The sequence below is a fragment of the Capricornis sumatraensis genome, chromosome 3, assembly GCF_032405125.1.
Source record: "Capricornis sumatraensis isolate serow.1 chromosome 3, serow.2, whole genome shotgun sequence".
NCBI lineage: Eukaryota > Metazoa > Chordata > Mammalia > Artiodactyla > Bovidae > Capricornis > Capricornis sumatraensis.
In genome coordinates this window covers 164,691,519-164,715,401 of record NC_091071.1, presented here as the reverse complement: position 1 = coordinate 164,715,401, position 23,883 = coordinate 164,691,519, and the positions used below count along the sequence as shown (strand labels likewise).

The following is a 23,883-nucleotide window of genomic DNA, read 5'->3' as shown; positions in this document are numbered from 1 at the left end:
ATGGGCCCCAGAATCAAGCAGAGATGTGTGTGAAGGCTGAAAGTCTGGGCAGGTTTGTAGGTGAGGGCGCTGCCCCCAGTGTGAGGCTGGCCCTGGTAGACGCTTCACATAGGCTGTTCTATGTGCTGACCGCAGCTGTGTGAGAACTTTCCGTGACTATCAAACATGTCATCTGTTCCGGACTCTGGGCTGCACAACTGGCTAAGATGCAGGTGGTGTGGTGGGTGCCCAGGGAGGGCAAGCCCCCAGCCACGGAGGTGGCACAGGACCAGAGAAGAGAAGCCGGCATCCCAAGAAGGATGAGTGGCAACTGGCCAATGGAAGAGGTGCTGGGAGAGGGCTGTTCCAGCAGCCGGAACAGCAAGCGCTAAGGCTCTGAGGTGAGTGAGAGTCTCCCAACAGAGGTCTGGGAAATGACAGTAGATCAGAGTGACCTACTTCCTCCTACTCACTGGGGGAAGAGAGGCAGCGGGTAGGGAGACAGAGAGAGCAGAGGAGAGAAGGATGAGGAGAGGTCACTGCCCTGGGGCCACTCAGGTGTGAGTTCTATCCTGGGGGTGAGGAGAGGCACTGGGAGCTGGAGGCCAGTGGGGAAACTGGAACAACTGTCCAGGTTGGGGTGGGCATAGCAGCATGTTGGAACCTAGCGGAGGAGCTCAGCTGGAGGTCAGCACTGGGGAGACTCTGGAGCCCAGCTCAGTGAGGGCCAGGAAGTTTGGAGAGGAGAGGGACCAGAGCAGGTAGCCCCAGGGCCATCCCTCTAGGCCCAGGAATCTGAAAGCAAATGGAGAACAAGTTCCCTAGCCCCTTGCCTGATCAGGAGCGGACCTCACTGGGAGCTCAGGCAGGAATGACAGGTGCTAGCAACAGAGAAGAAAGAATGAAGGCACAGGCTGGGTGGTGGGGTACAGGGCCCCTTGGGGTCCACCAAGGGCTGCTGCGGGCACCCAGCTTTCCAACAGGAGTCTGAGCCAACACAGTGATGGCCGCCCAGCAGCTCCGTCCTTTCCCCGCCCCCTCCCTGCCACTCGGGCCACTTGGGAGAGTCATTTCATTTCTCAAATTAAAAATCCATTCTGTGCTGTGAATAATAGATGGGATGAGCCCTGGGAGGCTGGGAGGACAGGAAGCTGGTTGGGGGAGACGTTTTCCAGGGCGAGACAGATCCTGCAGCACTCTTGGTGGGGCAAGTGGACTGGGGGGTGGGGTGGAGTCAGGGGGCATCTCCCAGAGCAGAGGCAGGGCTGCGGGGTTCAGGTTTGAGCAGCCGGCAAAAATAGAGGCACAGGCTGTCCCCATACATACAAGCCAGATGGGTATAGAAATGGGTCTGATCACCATAGGCTTCAGGTGGTGCCAGGCTGGCTTCAGGTCAGCAGCCCTCCTGTGAAGTCAAGCACTTAGCACCTGACTTGGTGGAAGCTGAACAGACCTGAGTCCTCAGTGTGGGCACACGGGGTTGCACCCCTCCCCTAGCATCCAGACCCGGGGATGTCCTGCCCAGCATTGGCGGCGGGGGGGGGGGGGGGGGGGCTGCCATCTGGGAAGGGGAGAGGCAGAGGGTCCCCCTACCTCTGCCCCTAGCGCTGCTCCCTTTCCCTCTCTAACCAGCTCCCCTGCTGCCCACCCACCCCCCAAACCGGGCATCCAGCTGCCTCCCCTGGGCTTGGCTATGTCCTCTCATCCTCCTGCTTCTCAGTCAGGGAGTCATTTTGACGAGAGGGGACACTGGACACTGGGAGCCTGAGTGAGGGAGCCCGAGGCCAGATACCTACCGCCCTCCACTCACCTCCACTCAGCTCTGCTTTCTGAGGACAGAAGTGCCTGGGAGGCAGGGCTGGTCCCTCTTTGTTGCTGGGTGGTGCAGGGGGGTCTAGGACTGAAGGGTCCTGGGCCCAGCCCCCACTCAGGCCCCATGGGCCCTGGAAGCTGCGCTCAGGCCTGGGGGAGCCTCTGGGCTGGGGGTGGGGGTGGGGGTGAGGTGCTGTACAGAGAGGGGAGACAGAGCCAGGAAGACAGGGCGGCTGGGCCAGGGCAGTCGGGAGGCAGATGAACGGATCAATGGCAGCTGAGCGTGTGCATGAGGGCTGGCCATGAGGGAGGTCCTATGGCTGACCTGGGAGGGAGGGGGGATGGAGGAGGAGCTGAGGGCCTGGGTCCCCCACCCCCCAGTGGCTGGAGCGGCAGAGTCCCTGGGGAAGCATGTTTGCCTTTGTGCCTTTCTGTCGGAAGAGAGTCAGCTCCCTGAGACAATATCCATTTTTATATTTCTTGGAAATTTCACGGCATTCATTTCAGGGAAAATAAAAGCTGTCATTGCTGGAGAAATGATACCAATCAGGGCCTGAAAAGGCTGGGAAATTATCCTCCTGGAGACAAAATGTTGAAGGAAAAATGCAGATTAAAAGCACAAAGAGACACTTTACCATGGTCCTGCCCTCCCCTCCCCCTGTAAGGAATCACCACATTTTACATAACTCCACCTTCCCTAGGTGGAATTAACTGAACCCAGGAAGAACTAACTCATGGGTCAAAGGAGGACTGTGAGATGGCCAGAGATGGAGGCAGAGAGTATCCAGAGGGGTTGCGCAGAGGTGGACACAGGGACAGACAAGGGACAGGCAGGGTGCAGGCAAAGGTGGTCCCTTAGGGCCTGGCTGATGAGCAGCCCCAGGGAGGGGACTGGACAATGGGTCCTTTAGTCCCCACCTCACTGTGGTTTTTATTAGATGGGGCCCCATGGCAGTCTCGGGCAGTCTCTAACTCTGTTTAGGTGAGTCCTGCAAGCTGGAACCCTCAGGCCTGGCAGCACTGGTGCTTTGTGGGGTGCCCTGCTAGGGACCGTGGAAGCAGAGTGGGTGGAGAGCTCAGGGCAGAGAAAGCAGAGACTCGGGAAATGGTATCATTCATGCAAGAAGCAAGCCCTGAGTTCCGTGTGTCCTGCATGGACCAGGCCCTGCCGGCACAGTGTGGAGTGAGGTCTGGCAGCAGCAGGCCGTGTCCAGGGGCTGGGAGTCGTGGCAGGGAGGTCCCACATTATAAAAGCAAGTTGAGGGACTTCCCTCCTGGTCCAGTGGTTAAGATTCCATGCTCCCACTGTGCAGGAGACAGGTACAGTCTCCAGGAACTAAGATCCTATATGCCGTGCAGCACAGCCAAAAACCTACAAACAACAAACACAAATGGAACCAGAAGTGGGTGGATAAATTCATAGTCCCCCATGCTGACCTGTCTCCCACCTATCCAAATACCAGGGTCCTGAGTCTGAGTGAACTCGGGGAGATGGTGATGGACAGGGAGGCCTGGCGTGCTGCGATTCATGGGGTCGCAAAGAGTCGGACACAACTGAGCGACTGAACTGAACTGAGGTCCAAGGGCCTGTTTGAGGCAGAGCCCGCAGGGTCCCTGCGCTGGCTCCTGCAGGGTGGGTTCCTTCATTACTTTCCAGTCGTTTTCTCCCCCCTGGGCCAGGCGCTTCCAGCGGATACCACGGCCAGCCAAGGTTTGTGGAAGGTGCTGAGTCTGGCCCTGCGGCCCCTTCTTGTCACAGTATCCAGAGCCCTTCCCCCATCACTGCCAACCAACACCCAGGCGCCTGCGGCGGGGTTGCGGAGGAGGTGGGTGGGTGGAGAGAGCTGGGGGGTGGGCCTGGACATGGACAGGAGCTAAAGGAGAGGACTGGGAAACCCCTGATTGAAAGCGCTCTGGTCCAGGCGGTACCAGCACTATTTCAGCGTGCCCCACAGCCTATCCGTGAGTCCTCCCTGGACGGTGCTCCAGTCCTGTGGACTGGTCTGGGCTGGCTCATCGTCTCATCAGCTTTAGCTTGAGCATCTTTCAGACGGGCTGGCAGGCATCCCTGCGGGGCGGGGGGTGGGGGGGCATCGAATCGGAGGGGACCTGGGACCCTCATTCCTCTCGGGACTAGAATTCCCGAGCCCAGAATCGGTGCCAGACCCTCAGGAGCTTGTTCCCGAAGCCGCCTTCCCCGCCCCCGAGCTGCCACCGAGCTGACAGGTAGCCGGGATGCAGGCAGGAAGAAGGAGGGGGTGCGGGGGGCAAGCGGAGGAGGGTGGAGCCGCCGGCGCGCCCCCTCTCTCGGGGCCGGCGGGCGGCGCAGCGCGGCGCGGCAGCAGAAGAGGCGGCGGGCGCACAGAGAGAGCGGCCGCCCGCCCCGCTCCGCCCGGGCTCCGGCTCCGGCTCGGGCTCCATCTGCGCTGTTTCCGCGCCGCCCGAGCGCGCACCTGCCGGGTAAGTGGCACCCGAGCCCGCCGCCGCCGCGGCCACCGTCAGCCACCTCCGCCAACGCGCCGAGCCTCCAGGCTTTGTCTGCGTCCTCGCGGCTCCGGCTCCGGCGGCGGCGGAGACTCGCGGGCTCGGGGCTCGGGCTCCGCGGGCTGCCCGGCGCGACGCGGGAGGCTGCGCACCAAGGGCTCGGGGCGCACCGGGCCAGCTCGCTCTGCGCGGGGGATGAAACTTCGTCCAAGTTTGCGTTCCGGGGAGAACCTGTTGAAGCCGGGAGGGGCCGGGGGGCGAGGACGCGGGACGGAACCGGTTCCGGGTCCTTTACGGCCGTCGGGGCTTTCTCCCTGATCCTGGGCGGGACAGCGCGCCGGCGCGGGGGCTTGGCAAAAGGACTGGCGAGGGTTCTGGCCATTGAATAGAGAGGACGGGGCCGGGGATGGCTCTGCGGACATCCGCGAGGACAAAGTTTGGTTCTCGAGGCTCCTTCTTGTGCGTCTGGTTCCAGTGCGGAAAGCTGAAGGCGGCTTCAGGGCCCGCATAGACGCCGCACTGACCACACCTCCTTTTCACGGCCTCCGCTTCCCCCCTCCCCGCATCTGGCCTTGTCTGTAGCAGGTCGGGGGCAAGCAATGAAGAGAAGAGAAACAGCCTTTCACTGACGGCCTACTATGTGCCAGGCCCGGTGCCCAGCGCTTTATTACAGGGGTCTCCCTAGCCTGCGGCGGGCACGTGTGTGCGGGGACAGGGGACGGTAATGGACGGACGGTACCTACAGTGGCTGGTGGCCGCTCGGAGCCTTCTCCCTCCCTCCAACCCCGAGTGGCGCAGGGAGGCCAGGCCCCAGGCCCACTAGCTGTTGGCGACTCCGGGTGGCCTCCAGCCTTTGAACCTAGGCCTGTGCTCTTCCTCTTCGGGCTCGTGGGTCCCGTCGGGCCCCAGTGCCTTTCTGAGCCTGTCAACCTTTCCTGCAGCTGCGGCCCGGCTGCTATGCAGAGGCCGGCTGGGAGCCTGGCGGCCCGGTGCAGCCTGCTGTAGCAGAGACCGCCCAGGGCTGCGCGGCGGCGGCAGCGGAGCTATGGAGGCCCCGTATTCGATGACAGCACATTATGACGAGTTCCAGGAGGTGAAGTACGTGAGCCGGTGCGGTGGGGGAGGCGCACGGGGAACGTCGCTGCCCCCCGGCTTCCCGCTGGGTGCGGGGCGCAGCGCCACCGGGGCCCGAGCCGGGCTGCCGCGCTGGAACCGGCGCGAGGTGTGCCTGCTGTCGGGGCTGGTGTTCGCCGCGGGCCTTTGTGCCATCCTGGCCGCCATGCTGGCTCTCAAGTACCTGGGTCCGGGGGCGGCGGGGGGCGCCGCCTGCTCCGAGGGCTGCCCGGAGCGGAAGGCCTTCGCGCGCGCCGCGCGTTTCTTGGCCGCCAACCTGGACGCCAGCATAGACCCGTGCCAGGACTTCTACTCCTTCGCGTGCGGCGGCTGGCTGCGGCGCCACGCCATCCCGGACGACAAGCTCACCTACGGCACCATCGCGGCCATCGGCGAGCAGAACGAGGAGCGCCTGCGGCGCTTGCTGGCGAGGCCCGGGGGCGGGCCGGGGGGCGCGGCCCAGCGCAAGGTGCGCGCTTTCTTCCGCTCTTGCCTGGACATGAGGGAAATCGAACGGCTCGGCCCGCGGCCCATGCTCGAGGTCATCGAGGACTGCGGGGGCTGGGACCTGGGCGGCGCGGCGGAGCGCCCGGGGGCGGCGGCTCGCTGGGACCTCAACCGGCTGCTGTACAAGGCGCAGGGCGTGTACAGCGCCGCCGCGCTCTTCTCGCTCACCGTCAGCCTGGATGACAGGAACTCCTCGCGCTACGTCATCCGCGTGAGTGAGCCACCCCCCCAATCCCCCGCCACGGGCACCCCCACAGGCGGCTAGGAACTAGGAGTGCCTCGGCCTGGCACGCCTGCCCCGCGCGCCCTGTGGGCCCGGGAGACCGGTGCGGAAGAGGGAGGTTAGGGGAATGGAGGGGAGCGCACACCGGCAGAGCGCGGGAGGAGGGCTCAAGTAATTTCCCTCGAGTAATTGCGGTGTTTAGCGGAGCCGCGGGAGCCGCAATTTCCCAGCCCTCTGGCAGGCGGTGAGAGCTCTGGGAGGGGTGTGCTGATGGGCTGTGGTGACAGGCCTGTCGGGCTGGGACTGGCTGGAATGCCTGGGGCGGGGGTGGGGCGGGCGGGCAGGGGTCAGCTGTCAGTGCGCGCGAGAGTGCCCCTCAAGGGTGGGGAATGGAAAGGATTTCAAGAGGAAAGACAAGGACGGTTGGAGGGACCTGGGTCAGGGGGTAGGGAGGGTGGGGGCCGGCGAGCCATACCCATTCAGTCCCCAGTCTAGGCCAGTCAGTCCTGGAGGCTGGGACCAGCTGCTCTGGATTGAGGCAGGGGCTGTCGTCTTTATGCTCCGGGGGTTTGTGACAGTGGATGCCTGGCAAGTCCTCCGTTTGCCTTTTGGAAGGGGATTCAGTCTGTTTGCAGGAACCCGCAGTGTTGATGTCTGACCCCCATCTCTCCCCAGATTGACCAGGACGGGCTCACCCTGCCAGAAAGGACCTTGTACTTAGCTCAGGACGAGGAGAGCGAAAAGGTGTGGGAGCATGGGATGGGGTTCTGGGGAAGCCCTGGGGCTCAGGGAGGCGTGGACCGGGGCCTAGCACTGCCTGCATCCTTGCCCTGCCCCTTCCTGGTGCAGATCCTAGCAGCATACCGGGTGTTCATGGAGCGCCTGCTTAGCCTCCTGGGTGCTGAGGCGGTGGAGCAGAAGGCCCAGGAGATCCTGCAGCTGGAGCAGCGGCTGGCCAACGTGAGCAGGCGCCGGCTTCGTGATGGGGGCGGGAAGCCTCGGGCGGGGCTGGGTCAACCCTGCCCTTCATCCCCAGATCACAGTGTCCGAGTATGATGACCTCCGGCGAGACGTTAGCTCTGTGTACAACAAGGTGACCCTAGGGCAACTGCAGAAGATCACCCCCCACGTGAGTGCCACCCAGCCCTGTGGGGTGGTGGGGAGGTGCTGATCTTGGGAACCCTGGGCCGTCCCCTCCCCGAGGCCTTCCACGGCCATGGACTCCTGTGACCTCTGGTCACCTCTCCCTGGCCCTCTGTCTCTTCTGTGGTCCTTGCCACACCTGGTCCCACTGTCCCCATCCCATGCCCCCACCCAGCTGCAGTGGAAGTGGCTGCTGGACCAGATCTTCCAGGAGGACTTCTCAGAGGACGAGGAGGTGGTGCTGCTGGCCACGGACTACATGCAGCAGGTGTCGCAGCTCATCCGCTCCACCCCCCGCAGGTAGGGCTGCCAGTCGCCCACCTGCCCCCCCCCCCCGGGACCCTCCCCTGCATCCCAGAGCTATCTGCTTGGAGAGCTTCGAATCCCTGCCTCCATTTCAGTCCAGTATCCGCACTGGGGAGGCAGGAGAGGAGCACTGGAAAAGGAGTCCCGATCCCTAGGTTCAGACCTGGCTGTCCCCTGTACTGTGTGGGACCCTGGGCAGGGCCAGGAGTTTCCCGGGCTGAGTTTTCACATGTGGGGATGGCAAGACTCGAGTGAGCCTGAAGTTAAAAGGGGACGCAGTGGCAGTTACTCTGCTCCCCCAGGGCCACCGGGAGGAAAACCTCCCTGGCCTCTGCCCCATCTCGGGAAGGAGCAGAGGCCCCTCGAGGCCAGCTCTGAGATAGGCAGTCACCCCAAGCCCTCACTCTCCCACCACACGGCAAGTGGAAAACGGTGCCGGCCCGTGCTCCAGGAGCACCCAGCGCTTTTTCGCTGGCCCAAGGCGTATCTGCTGTGTGTGGGCCCAGCCCTTCTCCCTGACTGGGGCTGGGAGGACCTGCAATGACCCTCAGTCCTGTGCAGGTGCTTGGTCCTGCCCTGGGCTGAGGGGTGGATGTGGGGTGCCTGTCGGGACACCCTGTTGCTTCACCTGGCCCTTAGGATCCTGCATAACTACCTGGTTTGGCGCGTGGTGGTGGTCCTGAGTGAGCACCTGTCCCCGCCGTTCCGAGAGGCGCTGCATGAGCTGGCCCGGGAGATGGAGGGCAGTGACAAACCACAGGAGCTGGCCCGTGTCTGCCTGGGCCAGGCCAACCGTCACTTTGGCATGGCACTCGGTGCCCTGTTTGTACATGAGCACTTCTCGGCTGCCAGCAAGGCCAAGGTCAGGCTGCCTGGCCTTGGGGAGTGGGGGAGTGGGTGCTGAGCCGGGGATGAAGTTTTTGCATGACTGTGGTCCAAGCATGAGGAGCACGGGGAGCCCCGCACATCCCCCCTGCAGCGAGGGGCACCGGGCTCAGGGAGGGCTGAGCCCTCTCTGAGCCTCCAGGGTGCTCCTCACTGGGCCTCCTCCCCCAGGAAGCCTACCTGATTTGTCAGCCACAGGACGCTCTCCCCACCAAGCTCCTGTCCGGCCTGCTCTGCCATGCTCAGTGGGATGGCCCTAGGAATGTACGTGATCTTTGCTGGGGCAGTTAGCCCCTTCCAGACCAAGTTTCCTTTCAGGGTCCAGGGCCTGAATCTCTTACCGCCAAGGTCTCCCCTTGGTGCTGAGCACCAAGTCCTGGGCTTTGGAAGTGGTGCTGAATGATTAGGGGGGTACCCCTTGCTCCAGGTGCTGGGGACCCAGAGCTATGGCCTCCTGGATTGATCCATTGATCCTTGATCCTTGACCCCTAACCCTGCAGGTACAGCAGCTGGTAGAAGACATCAAGTATATCTTGGGCCAGCGCCTGGAGGAGCTAGACTGGATGGATGCTGAAACCAAGGCAGCCGCACGGGCCAAGGTGAAATGGGATCCCGGTCCCATATGTTAGTCCCATAGACACCCACTGAGTGCCTACTCTGTGCCAAGTGCTGGGGTGACAAAAGAGACAAAGATGCCTCTATGGAGTTGGCATCACCCAGCCTCCTCTCTTGCTTCCTTGAGCTCCACTCCTACACTGGCCCTGGAGCTTTCTCCCTTGGAGGGTTAGGGAGTTATCTCCTGAGGCCCCAGCCCACCCCTGACCCTCTCGCTTGCAGCTTCAGTACATGATGGTGATGGTGGGCTACCCGGACTTCCTGCTGAAACCGGAGGCTGTGGACAAGGAGTATGAGGTGGGCCTGCCCACTGCCCCTGCCCCAACCAGCCACGCTTCTCCAGGCCTATGGCCAAGACCCCCATAGAGACCAACCACCACTGCAGGGAAGGAGCCAGAGCCCTCAGCTGATGGACACTGGGAGGGCATGGGACCTGCCGGGTGCTGGTCTGGCCCTGCCCCCTGGCCTGCCGCTGAGTGCTGCCCATCCCCTGTGCAGTTTGAGGTCCACGAGAAGACCTACTTCAAGAATATCTTGAACAGCATCCGCTTCAGCATCCAGCTCTCAGTCAAGAAGATCCGTCAGGAGGTGGACAAGTCCACGTGGGTACCTGGCCTGGAGCAGGGGTCAGGGGTGCCATGGTGTGCCATGGGGACAGTGTTTCTTATCAATGCCTGGAGGAGGGCACACTGCCTCACAGACATGCTGGCATGGGGAGGGGGCACCAGGCCTGCATAGGGTGTGGGGTCCGCCTGGGAGAGGCCCAGGACATAGCAGTAGGCTGGGACATCAGGCCATCCTTTAAGGAGGAGGAGGCTAGGAGGCAGGGGGTGTAAGGGATGGAGTGGGGGTTCCCCCAGCTGACCCCAGCCTTCCTCCACAGGTGGCTTCTCCCCCCACAGGCACTCAATGCCTACTATCTGCCCAACAAGAACCAGATGGGTAAGGGGGCGTGTCGGGCTGGGGTGGGGGTGGGGTTTGTGGTGGGGGTGGGCAGGGCCTGGAGGTGGGGCGGGTCTCCTGCTGACCACGCGCTCTCGGCAGTGTTCCCTGCTGGAATCCTGCAGCCAACGCTGTACGACCCTGATTTTCCGCAGTGAGTATGGGGCCTGGTGTGAGCCAGAGTCCCGGCCATGGCCTTGTCTGCAGGGTGGGCAGGGAACTGCTCAGACTGCCCGAGGCTCAGGCTGGGCACAGGAGTCGTGACAGTTGCAACCCTGGGTCCCCATAATCCCATTTCATTGGTTATTTAGAAAAAAAAAGTGTCGGTTTTTTTTTTAAATTCTTTTAAATGTCCGGAGTCCCTTTTTACCTGGGTTGAGGCTTCTCTGGGCATTTCAAAAGTGAAGCAATCTAGGAAAAAGATTAAAGAAAAAAGATCTAGGAAAAAGGCTAGATCCTATCTGGGGTGCCTGAGTTTCCCTCCACCCCTGTTTCCACCCACCCCCTTGACTGCCGAAATCTGTTAGATGTTATTTCCTAAAAGAGCTTGCAGGTATCACTGGCCCCTTTCACATACCCCACAAGGAAGCTGGAGGCATGAGAGTCCTGGGGCAGTGGAACACTGGCCCTCCTGGGCTGCCTCATGGCCTGGCCGGGGCCTCCTGAGGCCGCCGGGGCAGCAGCCCAGTGGGGCTCTCAGAGGGTGGGCGAGCTTGGGGCCTGACGCTGCTGCCCCGGCCCAGGTCTCTGAACTACGGGGGCATTGGCACCATCATCGGGCACGAGCTGACCCACGGCTACGATGACTGGGGTGAGGCCTGCAGGCGGCCTGAGGGGGTGGGGGACAGGCAGTGGCGGAGGGTGGGGGAGGCAGGGTGGTGAGGACTAATTGAGGCCCCGCAGCTGCCCCGTGCCTGCCTGCTGGCGGGTGGATGAACAGGGAGCCTCAGCCCGCCCCGCCTGCTGCCCACAGGAGGCCACTATGACCGCTCAGGCAACCTGCTGCACTGGTGGACCGAGGCCTCCTACAGCCGCTTCCTGCGCAAGGCCGAGTGCATTGTCCACCTCTACGACAACTTCACCGTCTACAACCAGCGGGTGAGGCCCCCGCTTCGATGTCCCTGGGGTCCCTCAGGCGGGCCTGGCCAGCGCAGACTAGGCGTGTGCACACCCTTTGGCACACTCCTGGCCCTGCAAAACCTGGGACCCCGGACCCTACACACCCGCCAGGGTCCGGGTGTACATTGACTTGGGTGCGTGCGTGAGTTCACACAGGTGCACACGCATGTGGGGCACAAGGTGGTGGAGCCCTACCCAGAATTTCTGGGAAAGGGAAGGTGGGGTGAGGACAGGGCCCAGGGAGGCCAGACCTGAAGGAGGCCAGAAGGCCTGGGCAGCCTCCAGCCTCTTTGCTTCTCGCCAGGTGAATGGGAAGCACACGCTTGGAGAGAACATTGCAGACATGGGCGGCCTCAAGCTTGCCTACTATGTGAGCCCCCCCGCCATGCCCTCCACCCCTGTGGGGAGGGCTAGGGGGCCCTGAGGACTGGGCTAGAGACCTCGACACCCCTCCCCCACAACCCCGTCCTGTTGGTCTTGGAGGGGAAGGTGCTGTGCTGGGCAGAGGGCCTCCTAAGTCCATCAACTTCTGGGAAAGCAAAGAGGGCTGCCTGGAGGAGGTGGCCCCTGCCTGGGCTTAGCCTTCTGGAGAGGGAAGAAGTTAGGGACCCGAGGGCTCAGCCTGGTGGGCAGTGTGTGGAGCTGGGGTGGGTGACCGGCTGGCTGGGTGGAGGGTGCCAGGTGGCCCCGCATGGGCACCCCAGCTCCATGGTCTGCGCCCCCAGGCATATCAGAAGTGGGTGCGTGAGCACGGCCCTGAGCACCCGCTGCACCGGCTCAAGTATACACACAACCAGCTCTTCTTCATCGCCTTTGCCCAGGTGGGCCGGGTGGGGGCCGGTGGGGTTGGGGTCAGCTTCCAGCCTGTCTCCTACGGGCCACTCCTCAGAGGCAATGCCCACCCACCCCGGGCTGTGATGGGGGATGAGGACCTAGTGTGCAGAGGAGTGATTGCACAGGCTGGTCCGTGGACTCCTGGCCTCACGTCCCTGCTGCTCCCCTCCACTCCCCCATCTGGCCCCAGAACTGGTGCATCAAGCGGCGGTCGCAGTCCATCTACCTGCAGGTGCTGACCGACAAGCACGCACCTGAGCACTACAGGTCTGCCCCCCTGGCTGCCTGGGCCTCATCCCTCCTTATGTCGGTGGGGCGGGAGGCATGGAGGAGGGGTGCGAAGGGTGACGTGGTGGGGTGGGAAAGGACAGCTGGGGTCTGGTGGCCCCTGGGACCTACACTCTGTGGGTCTCTCCCTAGGGTGCTGGGCAGTGTGTCCCAGTTCGAGGAGTTTGGCCGGGCCTTCCATTGCCCCAAGGACTCGCCCATGAACCCTGCCCACAAGTGCTCTGTGTGGTGAGCCTGGCCACCCACCTGTGCACCCCTCCCTCCCTGCACGAACCGCCTCCCGCCAGCTGCCGGGGCAGGCATGGACCCGGCTCTGGTCCACTCAGGCGCCACCCCCCCGCCATCTCGTCCTTGCCTCCCCAGCCCTTTTGAGACTCCACACCGCCCTGCTGTCTCCCACTCCAGGAGAGACCCAGAGCAGGGCTGAGGCTGGGCTCCAGGAGGGCGTGGGGCAGAGACTCTAAGGTCCCCAGACTGGGCTCTTGGGAGCCAGAGCCTCCACCAGTTTGCACTGTCCAGGGCCCCCACCTTCACTGTGTTCTTGCTGCTGAATCTGGTCAATAAAGCTGCTCTACTGTGGCCTTGGCCTCCTCACGGGCCCCCAGAGCAGGTGGGGTTGGATGAACTCCTTACCTTAACGGAATGGGACCTAAAGAAGACCTTCTTGTCCCCTCCTGGTGGTCTCAGCTGGGCCGACTCTGTCCCACCTCCCCGGCTCTTGTCTGTCCCACCAACCATCCACTGTGGGTCTTCCCTGATAGCTCAGTTGGTAAAGAATCCGCCTACAATGTGGGATACCTGGGTTTGATCCCTGGGTTGGGAAGACCCCCTGGAGAAGGGAAGGGCTGCCCACTCCATGATTCTGGCCTGGAGAGTTCCACGGACTGTATAGTCCATGGGGTCACAAAGAATTGGACACAACTGAGCAGCTTTCACTTTCACTTTTACACTTTCATCCAGTCTGCCCCCCCCACCTCAAAGTCTTGCCGAGGTCCCTGGACTAGCCTTATGAGGGCCAGAACACCGTGCCCAGTGACCTCCACCCCAGCATGACTCTGGGGCCTGACTTCTCCTGGGTGTCCAGAGTGGTGCCCCACTCACCCCTGCAGGAGTTTCTGCAGTGTCCCCAGCCAGTCATGGAGCCCAGGCCAGGCTTTGGCTCATCTTCTTGGAGAAAGAGGACATGACCCGTGACCTGAGGGCGTCCCCTCCAGCCTGGGGCAGGAGCTCCTGGGAAGGGAGAAGGAAGGGAGTGGTGGGGGATGGGGGATGGGGTGGGGGGAGGCCTAGGTGTGGCTGTTGGGGGAGGGGAGGAGATGTGCTGCTCTGTCTTGGACAGGAGGGCTAGGGGAGGGAGGAGCCCCCCTGAGAGGTCCCAGGGGTCTGCAATGATGACGCTGGCCGCCCTTCCTCCTCCGGGCCTGTTTCTGTTACATCGGGTGGCCTAGAGAGGGCAGGCCCTCCCGGGGCCCTGCCTGGTGTGCGTGCCTAACCTGTCTCCCACTGCAGAGGTGTACCTCTTGCCAGTCCACCTCCTGTCTTCATGCTCAGAGAATGTCCGTCCACCTCTCAGCCTTGACAGGCTCTCAGAAAGTCTCTGTTATTTGATCCTTGGATACCCCAGCCTTGGGGAGGGGAAGACGGAAGGCACACCCGCCACAGTGGAGGGTGCAGGGGAGTCCACAGAGAAGAGGCAGGAGTGAAGAGGGGACCCCATAGAAGGGAGGGTAGCCGAGTTCCCGAGGGGCAGGGCTCTGCACACACAGAGGCTGCAGGCATCAGTCCAGAGCACAGAGCCCTGCTGGGAGCTGCCTGTCGGGGTGGTGGGGGTGGTGGTAGTGGTGAGGGGGCCCTCATATTCAGAGCTCCTTAGAGGTGCTGTGTTTATGGATCTTCCTTGGTTTCCTCTGGAAGCCTCTTTCCCCCTGGGTTGAGCATGTGCATATCATGTCCTTTGGGGAGTGAAGGCAGAGACTGTCTAGCTCCCTCTCTCAACCTGCCCTCCACCTCCTGGTCCCATGCTTCACCCCCTCCCTCTGTCCTGGGATCCTGGTTTGAAACTAGATTCTCAGGCACCCCTTTTGGCCATGCCTCCGGCTCCCTGAGTGGCCCAGCTCCATCCAAGACCGATCCTTCCTGTCTCCCAGTTGGCACAGGGGAGGCCTTTTGGGCTAGGGGGGCCAGTGGGGTGGGACTCCAACAGGAAGTGCCATGAAGCCCAGGTACTCTTGGGGCCAAGTTCCTCCGCTTCCTGTCTGTACCCAGCTGAGGGGGCCAGTGGGGTTGGGCTTGTAGGGGAAAGTGGGCCCCTGGCATAGGATACGGGGTTCCTGGCCTCCAGGCTGGTCCCAAGCTGGAAGCTGGGAAACCTGAGGGTCTCAGCTGCTGACCAGGGCCCTCATGCCCTGTTGTGTCCCGGGGTGGACCACCCATCCTCCTGGCAGGGTTGTGGACAACAGGCCACGAAGCCACTGGAGACCCCCTCAACCTGAAGGATTCCTGCTGGGCTCACAGCGATGACATCACTGCTACCTGGGGCTGCAGGCTCCTTGCACCTTTCCAGGAGGACGGAGGGAGACCAGAGATCAGAGGGATCACAAGCCAAGGGCATCCCGAGGATAGCATCCCTGCCCTTGTGCTAAGTTGCTTCAGTCATATCCTACTCTGCGACCCCATGGATTGTAGCCCGCCAGGCTCCTCTGTCCATGGAATTCTCCAGGCAAGAATACTGGAGTGGGTTGCCATGCCTTCTTCAGGGGATCTTCTTGACCTAGGGATTGAACCCATGGCTCTTACATCTCCTGCATTGGGATGCCCACCCTCGCACCCCCACCCTAGCCCTTAGGGACCATGAAACTTAGACAGCCAAGGACCTCAGAGCTACAGGGTGGCCCTGCAGGGCACAGTGGTGACGTGGGTGTCACCCACTGGTTCCCAGACTGCCTTTCCAGACAGATCCTGAGAGCATCCTCATTGCAACCCAGTGAAGTGGATGGAGGACAAGAGGCAGCCCCTTTTACAGACAGGGAAGCTGAGGGGAATCACATGCCTGCCCAGGGTCACGCTGCTTGTGTTGGCTGATGGACGCGTCTTGATTGCTGGGTCGTCTCGAGCTCCGGATGTCCATCCCACCCTCAGCATCTCCCCTCGATGAGTTCTGTTAGGAAACCGAGCACACGGCATAGAGACAGCCACTTCACTGTCCACTAGGCCCTGTGCCTGCAGTCCAGCTGAGGACCCACTGGCCATGATGCTAAGCCAGCTCAGCACAGCCGCCCACTTGACCTCAGTTTCCCTTGTGTTGGCTGAGGGGCTCAAATGCCGTGGTGAAGGTCCTTCTGGTTGTGCAGCAATTCTAGAAGTCGCCGCGGGGCAGCTTGTCGCAAGGCTGGCTCCATCCCTCCCCGAGGAGGAAGACGGCTTGGCCCACAGCAGGGATCCTCTGAGCAGAGCTCACTGGGATGACAGAAAGCAATCTGCGACTAAGCATGTAACAGCAGGGAAATAAAGGAGCCGGGGGATGGTTTACAACTGCGCTGAAGCTTCCAGGCACCCACCTGTGTGCCTTCGTGTGTTGGATCTCACGGTTCTGCTCTCCGCAGCTTTGAGGCCCAGCCTTGAGCCCCGGGGGTCACTCCTGCCTGACGTTGGCCAGTGTCTCACCCTCTCCAGGCCCAGGGGCATCACCGGTGGATGCAGGGCTGTGGGTGAGGGGTGGGCCCACCTGTGCTGGCCAGATGTGGGTCCCTCCACCACCCCAAGACTGCACAGTTGCAGCCCCAGCAGTGAGAGCCCCAAGCTGAGTCCTCAGGGCCATTGAGGTGTCCCCAAGCAGTCCTGCCCCACAGACCTTTCCAACAAGTTCAGTGGAGCCCACATTCAAGTTTCTGCCACCTGTGTGGTTGCTTGTATGCAGACCCAGATGTCCAGCACCCCAAGGACCCCAAGCTCCCCAGCCCGTGAAGAGCCCTAGAAGCAATATTTTTAAATGGCTAGAGCCCCTGTTCCAGACTTGCTAGGAATCCCAGTGTCCTCCATGAGCAAATACCTCTGCAGGGTTCTCAGGGGGTTGAGTTCCTCCTCACATCCCCACCTCTGTAACCCCATGTTGGGCAGTACCCTGAATCCTTCCCTCCCCAGGGAGCAGGTGGAGTCAGAGACCTCATGAAAGGGCTGGTTGCTGGAGGGCCCCTTTTGCTGCCTCCTTCTCTCACCTTCAGGGCACCTTGCATGCGTGCGTGCTAAGTCACTTCAGTTGTGTCCAACTCTTTGCGACCCTATGGACCATAGCTCACCAGGCTCCTCTGTCCATGGGATTCTCCAAGCATGAATACTGGAGTGGGTTGCCATGCCCGCCTCCAGGGCTCTTTCCGACCTAGGGATCAAACTCGTGTCTCTTATGTCTCTTGCATTGGCAGGTGGGTTCTTTACCACTAGTGCCACCTGGGAAGCCCTCAGGGCATCTCATCCCTCCCCTAAACTGGCTTGAGGAACGCACTTTCCCTTGGTACAATAAAAAGAGGAATTTCCCGGTCCCCCTGCTAGCTCCAGGCCTGTCCAGGGGCTGAGTGCTGGGCTCCCGAGGCCACCCCTGGGCCACCCTGCCACAGGACAGGACAGAACAGGGCAGAGTACAGAGCCCCAGAGTCCAGCCTCCTCCTTTGCCTCCCCTGTCCACCTGTGTAGGAGCTTGGACTTGAATCTAGAGGGGAAATTGCTGAGCAGGACCCTGGCAGTTGTATCCTCCAGCCCCCAACCCCACGTCTGAGGAGAGACTGTAGAAGGGAGTGAATTGTGCCGTCTCCCAATTCCTTGGACTTCCCTGGTGCCTCAGACGGTAAAGAGTCTGCCTATAATGCGGGAGACCTGGGTTCAATCCCTGGGTCAGGAAGATCTCCTGGAGAAGGAAATGGCAATCCACTCCAGTATTCTTGCCTGAAAAATCCCATGAACGGAGGAACCTGGCAGGCTACAGTCCATGGGGTCACAAAGAGTCAATGGCGTTTCCCCTGCTGACTTGTGAGGGGTCACAAGACACCTCAGTCTTGGCCCCAGCCTGCGGGGGTCCCAGAGGGCTCCTGGATAATGGAGACATTTTCCGCTTTGGAGCCAGGCAGCCTCCAGGGTACCTGTCGCTGCACAGCATGTAACCACATGAGGCGGTTCTTGGGAACATTTTACAGAAAAATGCAGGCCTCTGAGCACGTTATTTATAATTCCTTCATGGGATTATTGAAGGTTTCAGAACAGTATGACTCTCAGCCCATCCTCCCCCTAGAAGTCCTTGCTCTGCAGGCTCCATTTTCCTGAAGGAGACCCCGCATTAGGACAGCATGTGGCATGTGGCTGAGCAGGACTCTGGCAGCGTGGACTTCACCCTGAGGCTGGGCAGGGAGGATGTCCTCACCTAGAAAACCACTGCGGGCGGGGATGCCACGTCCTGAGGCCCCCTCGCCTTTGGGGAAAGCTAGTTGCACCCTGTCCTGTCCTGCAGAGCTATCATGGGATCAGGCCTCCACCCCTGGTGGGTCTCAGCCCTGTGTGGTCAAGGGGACCCCAGGCTCCTAACCCTGCAGACCTAACACCAACTTCTGTGTTCACGGGACACGGCTTGTGGCTCATCTGGGGCCTCTTTGTTGGCCCTGGTGGGGTTCTCAGCCCTCACTCGGTTACAGGCCACCCTTGAGGCACCAACCCTCAGGTCCCACTGACCGTGTCCCCCCACACTAGTATGGGGGTGTCCTTCAGTCCCTCTCTGCCCTGTGGCCAGCTGTCCTCAATGAGGGCCCTGCCCAGCCAGGCCCGTGGATGCCTCCCTCCTCCCCATGCTCCCTGCCTCCTGCACAGGGTGGGGGGCGCCCACTGCAGGGGCTGCGGGGACACACCGCCCATCCCTCAGGTCCAGCCCTCTGAGCAGCCCTGCAGCTGGGCTGCAGGCCAGCATGAGCTCACCAGGTCAGAGGAAAAGGACATGGCGCCTGGCCCCCCCAGACCTCAGCTGGGCCCGGACCTGTGAGCTTCTGGCTGCCTCTCAGGCCAATTCACCGGGCAGCAGGCAGCTCAGATCCCCAAGCTGCAGTCCCGTAGCGCTGCAAAGCCTCGTCTCTCCTGGTCTACTTTGTGTAAATAATAATAAAAGACCCTCCTAGATTCCCATGGGACCAGACCACGGCGGTCACCACTGACAGAGGTGTGAAGGCGACGACTTTCCTGTCGCTCAAGGAGCCCTGAGTGGGGTGGGGGCAGAGGGGGTGCCCTGCTGCTGATGGCCAGGAACTGGGGCATCTGGTGAGCTTTTCTAATTATCTCACCAGTAAATGAGTGACGTGTCTTTAATTCTTACAAATAGAGTTCCATTGTGTGTTTATGACTAGTAAAAGCACTTCTTACTGGGGACATAAAAGGGGGAAAGAGCTGGATGCTCCCTACTGAGGTGGATGGTGGCCTCAACATCTGGATATCTGGATGGTGGGGCAGCTGTTTTGTCCCTGAGGGGTGGCTCCAGAGACACACAGCTGGCTCCCGGGCACCATGTCAGGCACGTTGGCACAGGTTGGGCATCCCTGGTGGTGAGGGATTCTGGGCTGTGGCCTGGCATGTATGCAGGAGCGATCCTGAAGCTCTGTTCACCTGGAGGAAGCAGGCCCTGGGTCACTTTAGATCAGAGGGTGCGACTAAGAATATGACTCAGCTTCCTGCAGGTCTCTGGACCCCCAACCCCACCCCTACCGGAGACAGGGATGGGGGAGGCATCCTGGTCATGCAGATGCTGAGCAGGTGGGGAGACCTGTGTCTGGAAGCAGGAGAGGTCACAGCCTCAGATGGGAGCATCGGCTGCAAGGTCAGGATGAAGGTCATCTCGTCTGAGGTCTCCCGAGGTTTCCAGGCAGCACCTATGCCTACCCATCAGGAAGCATCCTGTGTGATCATGAGAGCCCCGCTGGGCTTGGTTCAGGGACCAGGGGTTGGGGGAAGGAGGGACTCCAGAAATCAGGGATGGGCTATGCTACAGGTTTGGCTGGGACTGAACCTGCGCGCCCCCTAGAGCCCAGTCTGAACTCTGCAGGGAGTGATGCACCTCTAGTCGTCGGAAATTGTTGGTCCTAAGAGTCCTGTCTGGAGGACTTCTCTTGTGGTCCAGTGGTTAAGAATCACTTTGCAGTGCAAGGGATGTAGGTTTGATCTGTAGTTGGGGAACTAAGATCCCATTTGCTGCTAAGGAGCAACTAAGCCCACATCCTGCAACTATTGAGCCCATACTGTAAGAGCCAACCCAAAACAGCCAAATAATTTTTTTTTTTTCAAAGAGAGAGTTTTGTCTGAGGCCCAAAGATGACTGGTCTCCCACTCAGATCTCAACTGGTTGAGGGACATCAGTCCTTCCAGAGTGCCTAATGTGTGTCCAGCTCTCCCAGGCTTTATCTCATTCCAGCCTTGCCACAAACCTGGGCCATCAGGCCTGGTTTCCCTGGTGGTTCAGCTGGTAAAGAGTCCGCCTGCAATGCAGGAGACCTGGGTTTGATCCCTGGGTTTGGAAGAACCCCTGGAGGAGGGAAAAGCTACCCACTCCAGTATTCTGGCCTGGAGAATTCCATGGACTGTATAGTCCATGGGGTTGCAGAGAGTCAGACATGACTGAGCAACTTTCACTTTCACTCCATCCTGGAACCTTCATCCCGATGGAGTAAAATTTATGTCTGGGGCAGGACAAGGCAATCTAAGCATAACGCACTCCCTGCCCATAGTGGGCCCTCCCTAGCGTGCAGCCTGCCCCTGCATTATACATGAAGCCGACCTTCTTGAAGCTGCGAGTGCCTGCTCTATCATGAAGATCAGTGTTGTTTTTTATTTTTTCTGACACAGGCAGCGTAACTCCTTAGTACATTACATTTCTTTCCCAATCCCATAAGGGGTTCTGGGACCTGTTGCTCACTGTATATGTGCTTGTCTGGACTCTGTATTTTAGGTGAACTTTGTGTAAAATATGGCTGTCTCCTCTTAATGTATGATCCTTTATTTTAAAAATGTGTGGGAGCAGTCCTTGGAGTTTTCAGAAAGACTTCCTACTTGGCTATAATCTCCACTTGGCTCAAATAAAATTTTCTATTTGGGGACTTCCTGGCAGGCCAGTGGTTAGGACTTTGCATTTCCACTACACGGGGCACAGGTTTGATTCCTGGTTGGGGAACTAAGATCCCACATGCTGTGCAGTCAAAAAAAAAAAAGTTCTCTATCTGCCATGGATTTGGCCAGGCACCCACCCTCCAGCATGGATGTCAAGTATCCTGGGAAGAGAATGTGGGCACTGCAGGCAGGGGGCTGACGCAGTGTTCCTTCCTCATTTGCTCACTTCTGGTGGATTGAGACTGAGTAAGTTGAGTGTGTCTAGCTAAGTAGATCTATAGATTATATGATCTATTGTAGTTTTAAACAAATGATTCCTTCCAAGCAATCAAGTGGGCTTACAAAAATTTCTTGTAAAGAGCCTGCAAATAATACCTGTAATCCATACCAGGTTAAGTGGTTGCTACTTCCTCCCTCCTGGCACATGCTCATCACCCATGGTACAGAGCTGACGGGAAGTCAGCCTCAAACATAAAACATTAAACAAAACAAAACTGTTTGAAGCACCCCAACTCCATCATCATTGGCTTGCTCTGGGAGCACCTTGAGATAGTCTCAATAACAGCATGAACCTCTCTGGTTTACAAGGCATTTAAAACCTTAGCTTTCAGGACATGACGACACCCCTCCAACAGTTTTTTCCCCGTGATGTTTAAAGTGATGTGCTGTTCTACCTAGTACTTTTTGATATTTCCCTAAGCAATGATAAATATTTGGAAGGCTCTTTTAAAGTTTCTTGCGTAATAGCACAAGACAAAAAACACCTAACACCAGGCAAACATTTATTCTTTCTGCTGCAGTAAAAATGGCAGAAACAATGAACAGAAAATGATCTGTCGAAAAACCGAAAGGCATTTCTTTGTCAGCAAATACCTTTGGAAGATGTAGAGAAAACATTGCTGTAGATTGAAGAAGAAGTGTTAGAGCAAATTACCCAGTGTGGGAGGTTTGCTATACAGTCAGTTGGCTGAAAGTACAGATGTTTCTACACATCTCAGCTTAAGGTATTTGCTGGATTCTGTTCCTATAATGAAATACACAAACCACTTTGTGTGTGTGTGTGATCCACTAAAGGAAAGATGTGGCAGGGAAGATGTGTTTCCAACATAGTTTGTTTAATATAAAACAATGTCATGTGGGGAAAACAGTGCAAGTGCATCCATTGATGGAACAGCTAGTGGGAAGGATTTTTTTCCAACAAAGCTTTCACTTATTTATTCCTGAGCCACTTAGAATGCTAGTGAGGAAAGAGCAAACATCATGAGCCAAGCATTCTGTCTCTCCCATGAGCTGTTCAGATAGCAGTGATGGTCTCACTATTGTGATTTGGTTGGTTGATGTGTAGGTGACCTTCAGTTCAGTTCAGTTGCTCAGTCGTGTCCGACTCTTTGCGACCCCATGAACTGCAGCACACCAGGCCTCCCTGTCCATCACTAACTCCCAGAGTCCACCCAAACCCATGTCCATTGAGTCAGTGACGCCATCCAACCATCTCATTCTCTGTCGTTCCCTCTCCTCCTGCTCTCAATCTTTCCCAGCATCAGGGTCTTCTCAAATGAGTCAGGCCTTAACACAATATAAATGTGTGCGCTTCCTGTGTGAGGCTTCTTGTAGACCCAGCTTGGTTCTCCTCCAATGTCTTCTCTTGGAGGTGTACCTGATTTTACTGCCAGTTTTCATTTGAATCCATTGAGAATGGGATGACTCTGCTTTTGTGTCTTGACCAGGAATCTCTTGAGACTGAAAGTCTTGTGAGAAGATGTGGTGAGTTACAAATTCAACCACACATAGGATGGTGGAGAAAAGAGTTGGGAAGGATTTAAAGAAAAAAAAAAAAAAAAACGATTCTGGATGATAAAAGCTGCAGAGGCAGCAGAACCTGCAAAGGCCATCGCTGGTCAAACCACTGCAGGAAAGAACTAGAAGCCTCGAGAGCACATAAAATGCAATAGGAGCCATCCACGGTGTTCACTTTCTAAAACCAAGACTGTCCGAGTAAGGGAGAAGCTTCATGATAGTCTTGGTGATGGGATTGAGTGTGACCTTGAGAACGTTCCAGATTAACCCCACAGAATGAGCTGTCTTTATGTCAAGGTATTGAAGGGGGCTGGCATGAGTCCTTCTGCCCTCTTTCTTCCTGACTCCCCTTCCTTCTTAAAAGTCAACGTGCTGATATTTCTCTAGGTGACACACATGTTGACGAAAATAATCTACAAACAATCCATAATGCTAATAGGAATTGTAAAGAGTTTTATTTGAGCCAAACTGAAGACTATAACCTGGAAGACAGCCTGCTATCTGGAGGAAACTGGGAGAAACTGCTCTGGAGAGGCATGGATTTCAGCATGGTTTTACATATTGTCAGAACAAAGAAATAAAATGAGTCATGGATACAATCCTTCAAGGTTTTAAAAAAAAAAATCAGATCAGCACATCAAGAGAGTCATATGGCCTTGGCAGCTGGGGAGGGAGTCCGAGGGTTGGACCAGGATTGGTGTCCCAGAAAGGGAGCAATTTTTAATTTTTTTTTAACTTGGACATTCTTTATGCCTACTCAATGTGCCCTTTTCTTAAGAATTAAATTAGATGTACAAAGTATGTTTGATAGGCCAAAAATCAAGTGAACTCATGTAAGACAGAATGAGTTCCTCACACCTGATATGTAAAAATTTATTTTATCAGCAACTATCAGTCTTAAGCACTAAAAAAAAAAAAAAAAGCTTGAAAAAAACAAGCATACTTTCTCTGCATCTGCCCCTTCATGGTAAAGATTTTAGAACTGATGCTTGAAAATATGTCCATGGACATGATTTTGTGCCAACACTTGGACCTACACACTTTTTAAAAGCTTGGAAACAGAACTGTTTTTGTAAGTTAGGTTTCATTTATGTAGCGTAAAACTCACCGTTTTCAAGTATACTATTCCGCAGTTTTTTTTTTAAATATTCAGAGTTGTGTGACCATCACCACGAATTCCAGAATAATCTGTTTGTAAAATCTGTAGTTTGGAAATGAAGAGTTCCCTTGGGATTTGAACCCATTTATGAAACATAAACAGGTAGCTAGCTCTTTCCCTTTGGTTTTTTGGACCAGCTAACTGACAACAGAGAAGGTTGATCCACACAAGCTGCATTGTAACAAAATGCCTTTGCACAGTTGGTGGGTGGAGTGTAAAAACCAGTCCAATAATTTAGTAAAGCCCTCCTTCCATTCAGCTCCATAGTTTGTGACAGTCACTAAAAACCAGAGTTGAAGCAAACTGTCCTGAGAGCCTGGCCTTCAGATTGATATTTTACAGTGCGAAATCAAAATTTGAGTAAATACGGAAGCACATTCAGTCATATTAACATTTCTAGTGAGAGCAAAATGCTTTCCCTGCAGCTTTGTAAAAGTACAAAGAAATTTGTAGTTTTGTAAAATGTATTGGAAAATATGGCTGTCTTCAATCCTGTAAAATTCTTTCGAATGTGTCTGTGGGGTAGGTTACATGACTCAGACAGTAAAGAATC

At 57.9% G+C, this 23,883-nt stretch overlaps 1 protein-coding gene and 1 pseudogene across 2 annotated transcripts; one reads left to right on the top strand and one right to left on the bottom strand.

The window, feature by feature from the left end:
- Nucleotides 1–5,320: 5,320 nt before the first annotated feature.
- Nucleotides 5,321–12,482, top strand: ECEL1 (endothelin converting enzyme like 1). 2 transcript variants are annotated; one of them, XM_068968661.1, is made up of 17 exons: nucleotides 5,321–6,106; nucleotides 6,794–6,862; nucleotides 6,968–7,078; nucleotides 7,155–7,247; nucleotides 7,437–7,561; nucleotides 8,207–8,429; nucleotides 8,953–9,051; nucleotides 9,290–9,364; nucleotides 9,566–9,663; nucleotides 9,951–10,009; nucleotides 10,112–10,163; nucleotides 10,753–10,820; nucleotides 10,983–11,107; nucleotides 11,433–11,498; nucleotides 11,854–11,949; nucleotides 12,153–12,229; nucleotides 12,383–12,482. In XM_068968661.1, the coding sequence occupies exons 1-17, from the start codon at nucleotides 5,321–5,323 to the stop codon at nucleotides 12,480–12,482; spliced, it is 2,322 nt and encodes a 773-aa protein (XP_068824762.1). The 2 variants fall into 2 exon arrangements, with proteins under 2 accessions (XP_068824762.1, XP_068824761.1); XM_068968660.1 differs by having other exon boundaries at nucleotides 9,566–9,669.
- A 9,452-nt stretch (nucleotides 12,483–21,934) lies between these two features.
- Nucleotides 21,935–22,266, bottom strand: LOC138076360 (large ribosomal subunit protein eL39-like; annotated as a pseudogene).
- Between the last annotated feature and the right edge of the window lie 1,617 nt (nucleotides 22,267–23,883).

Coding starts and splice junctions, on each gene's coding strand:
- ECEL1 (XM_068968660.1), top strand. CDS start 5,321: ATGGAGGCCCCGTATTCGATGACAGCACATTATGACGAGTTCCAGGAG. Junction 9,365..9,565: donor CTGTGGACAAGGAGTATGAG/GTGGGCCTGCCC, acceptor TCCCCTGTGCAG/TTTGAGGTCCACGAGAAGAC. Junction 10,164..10,752: donor TACGACCCTGATTTTCCGCA/GTGAGTATGGGG, acceptor GCCCCGGCCCAG/GTCTCTGAACTACGGGGGCA.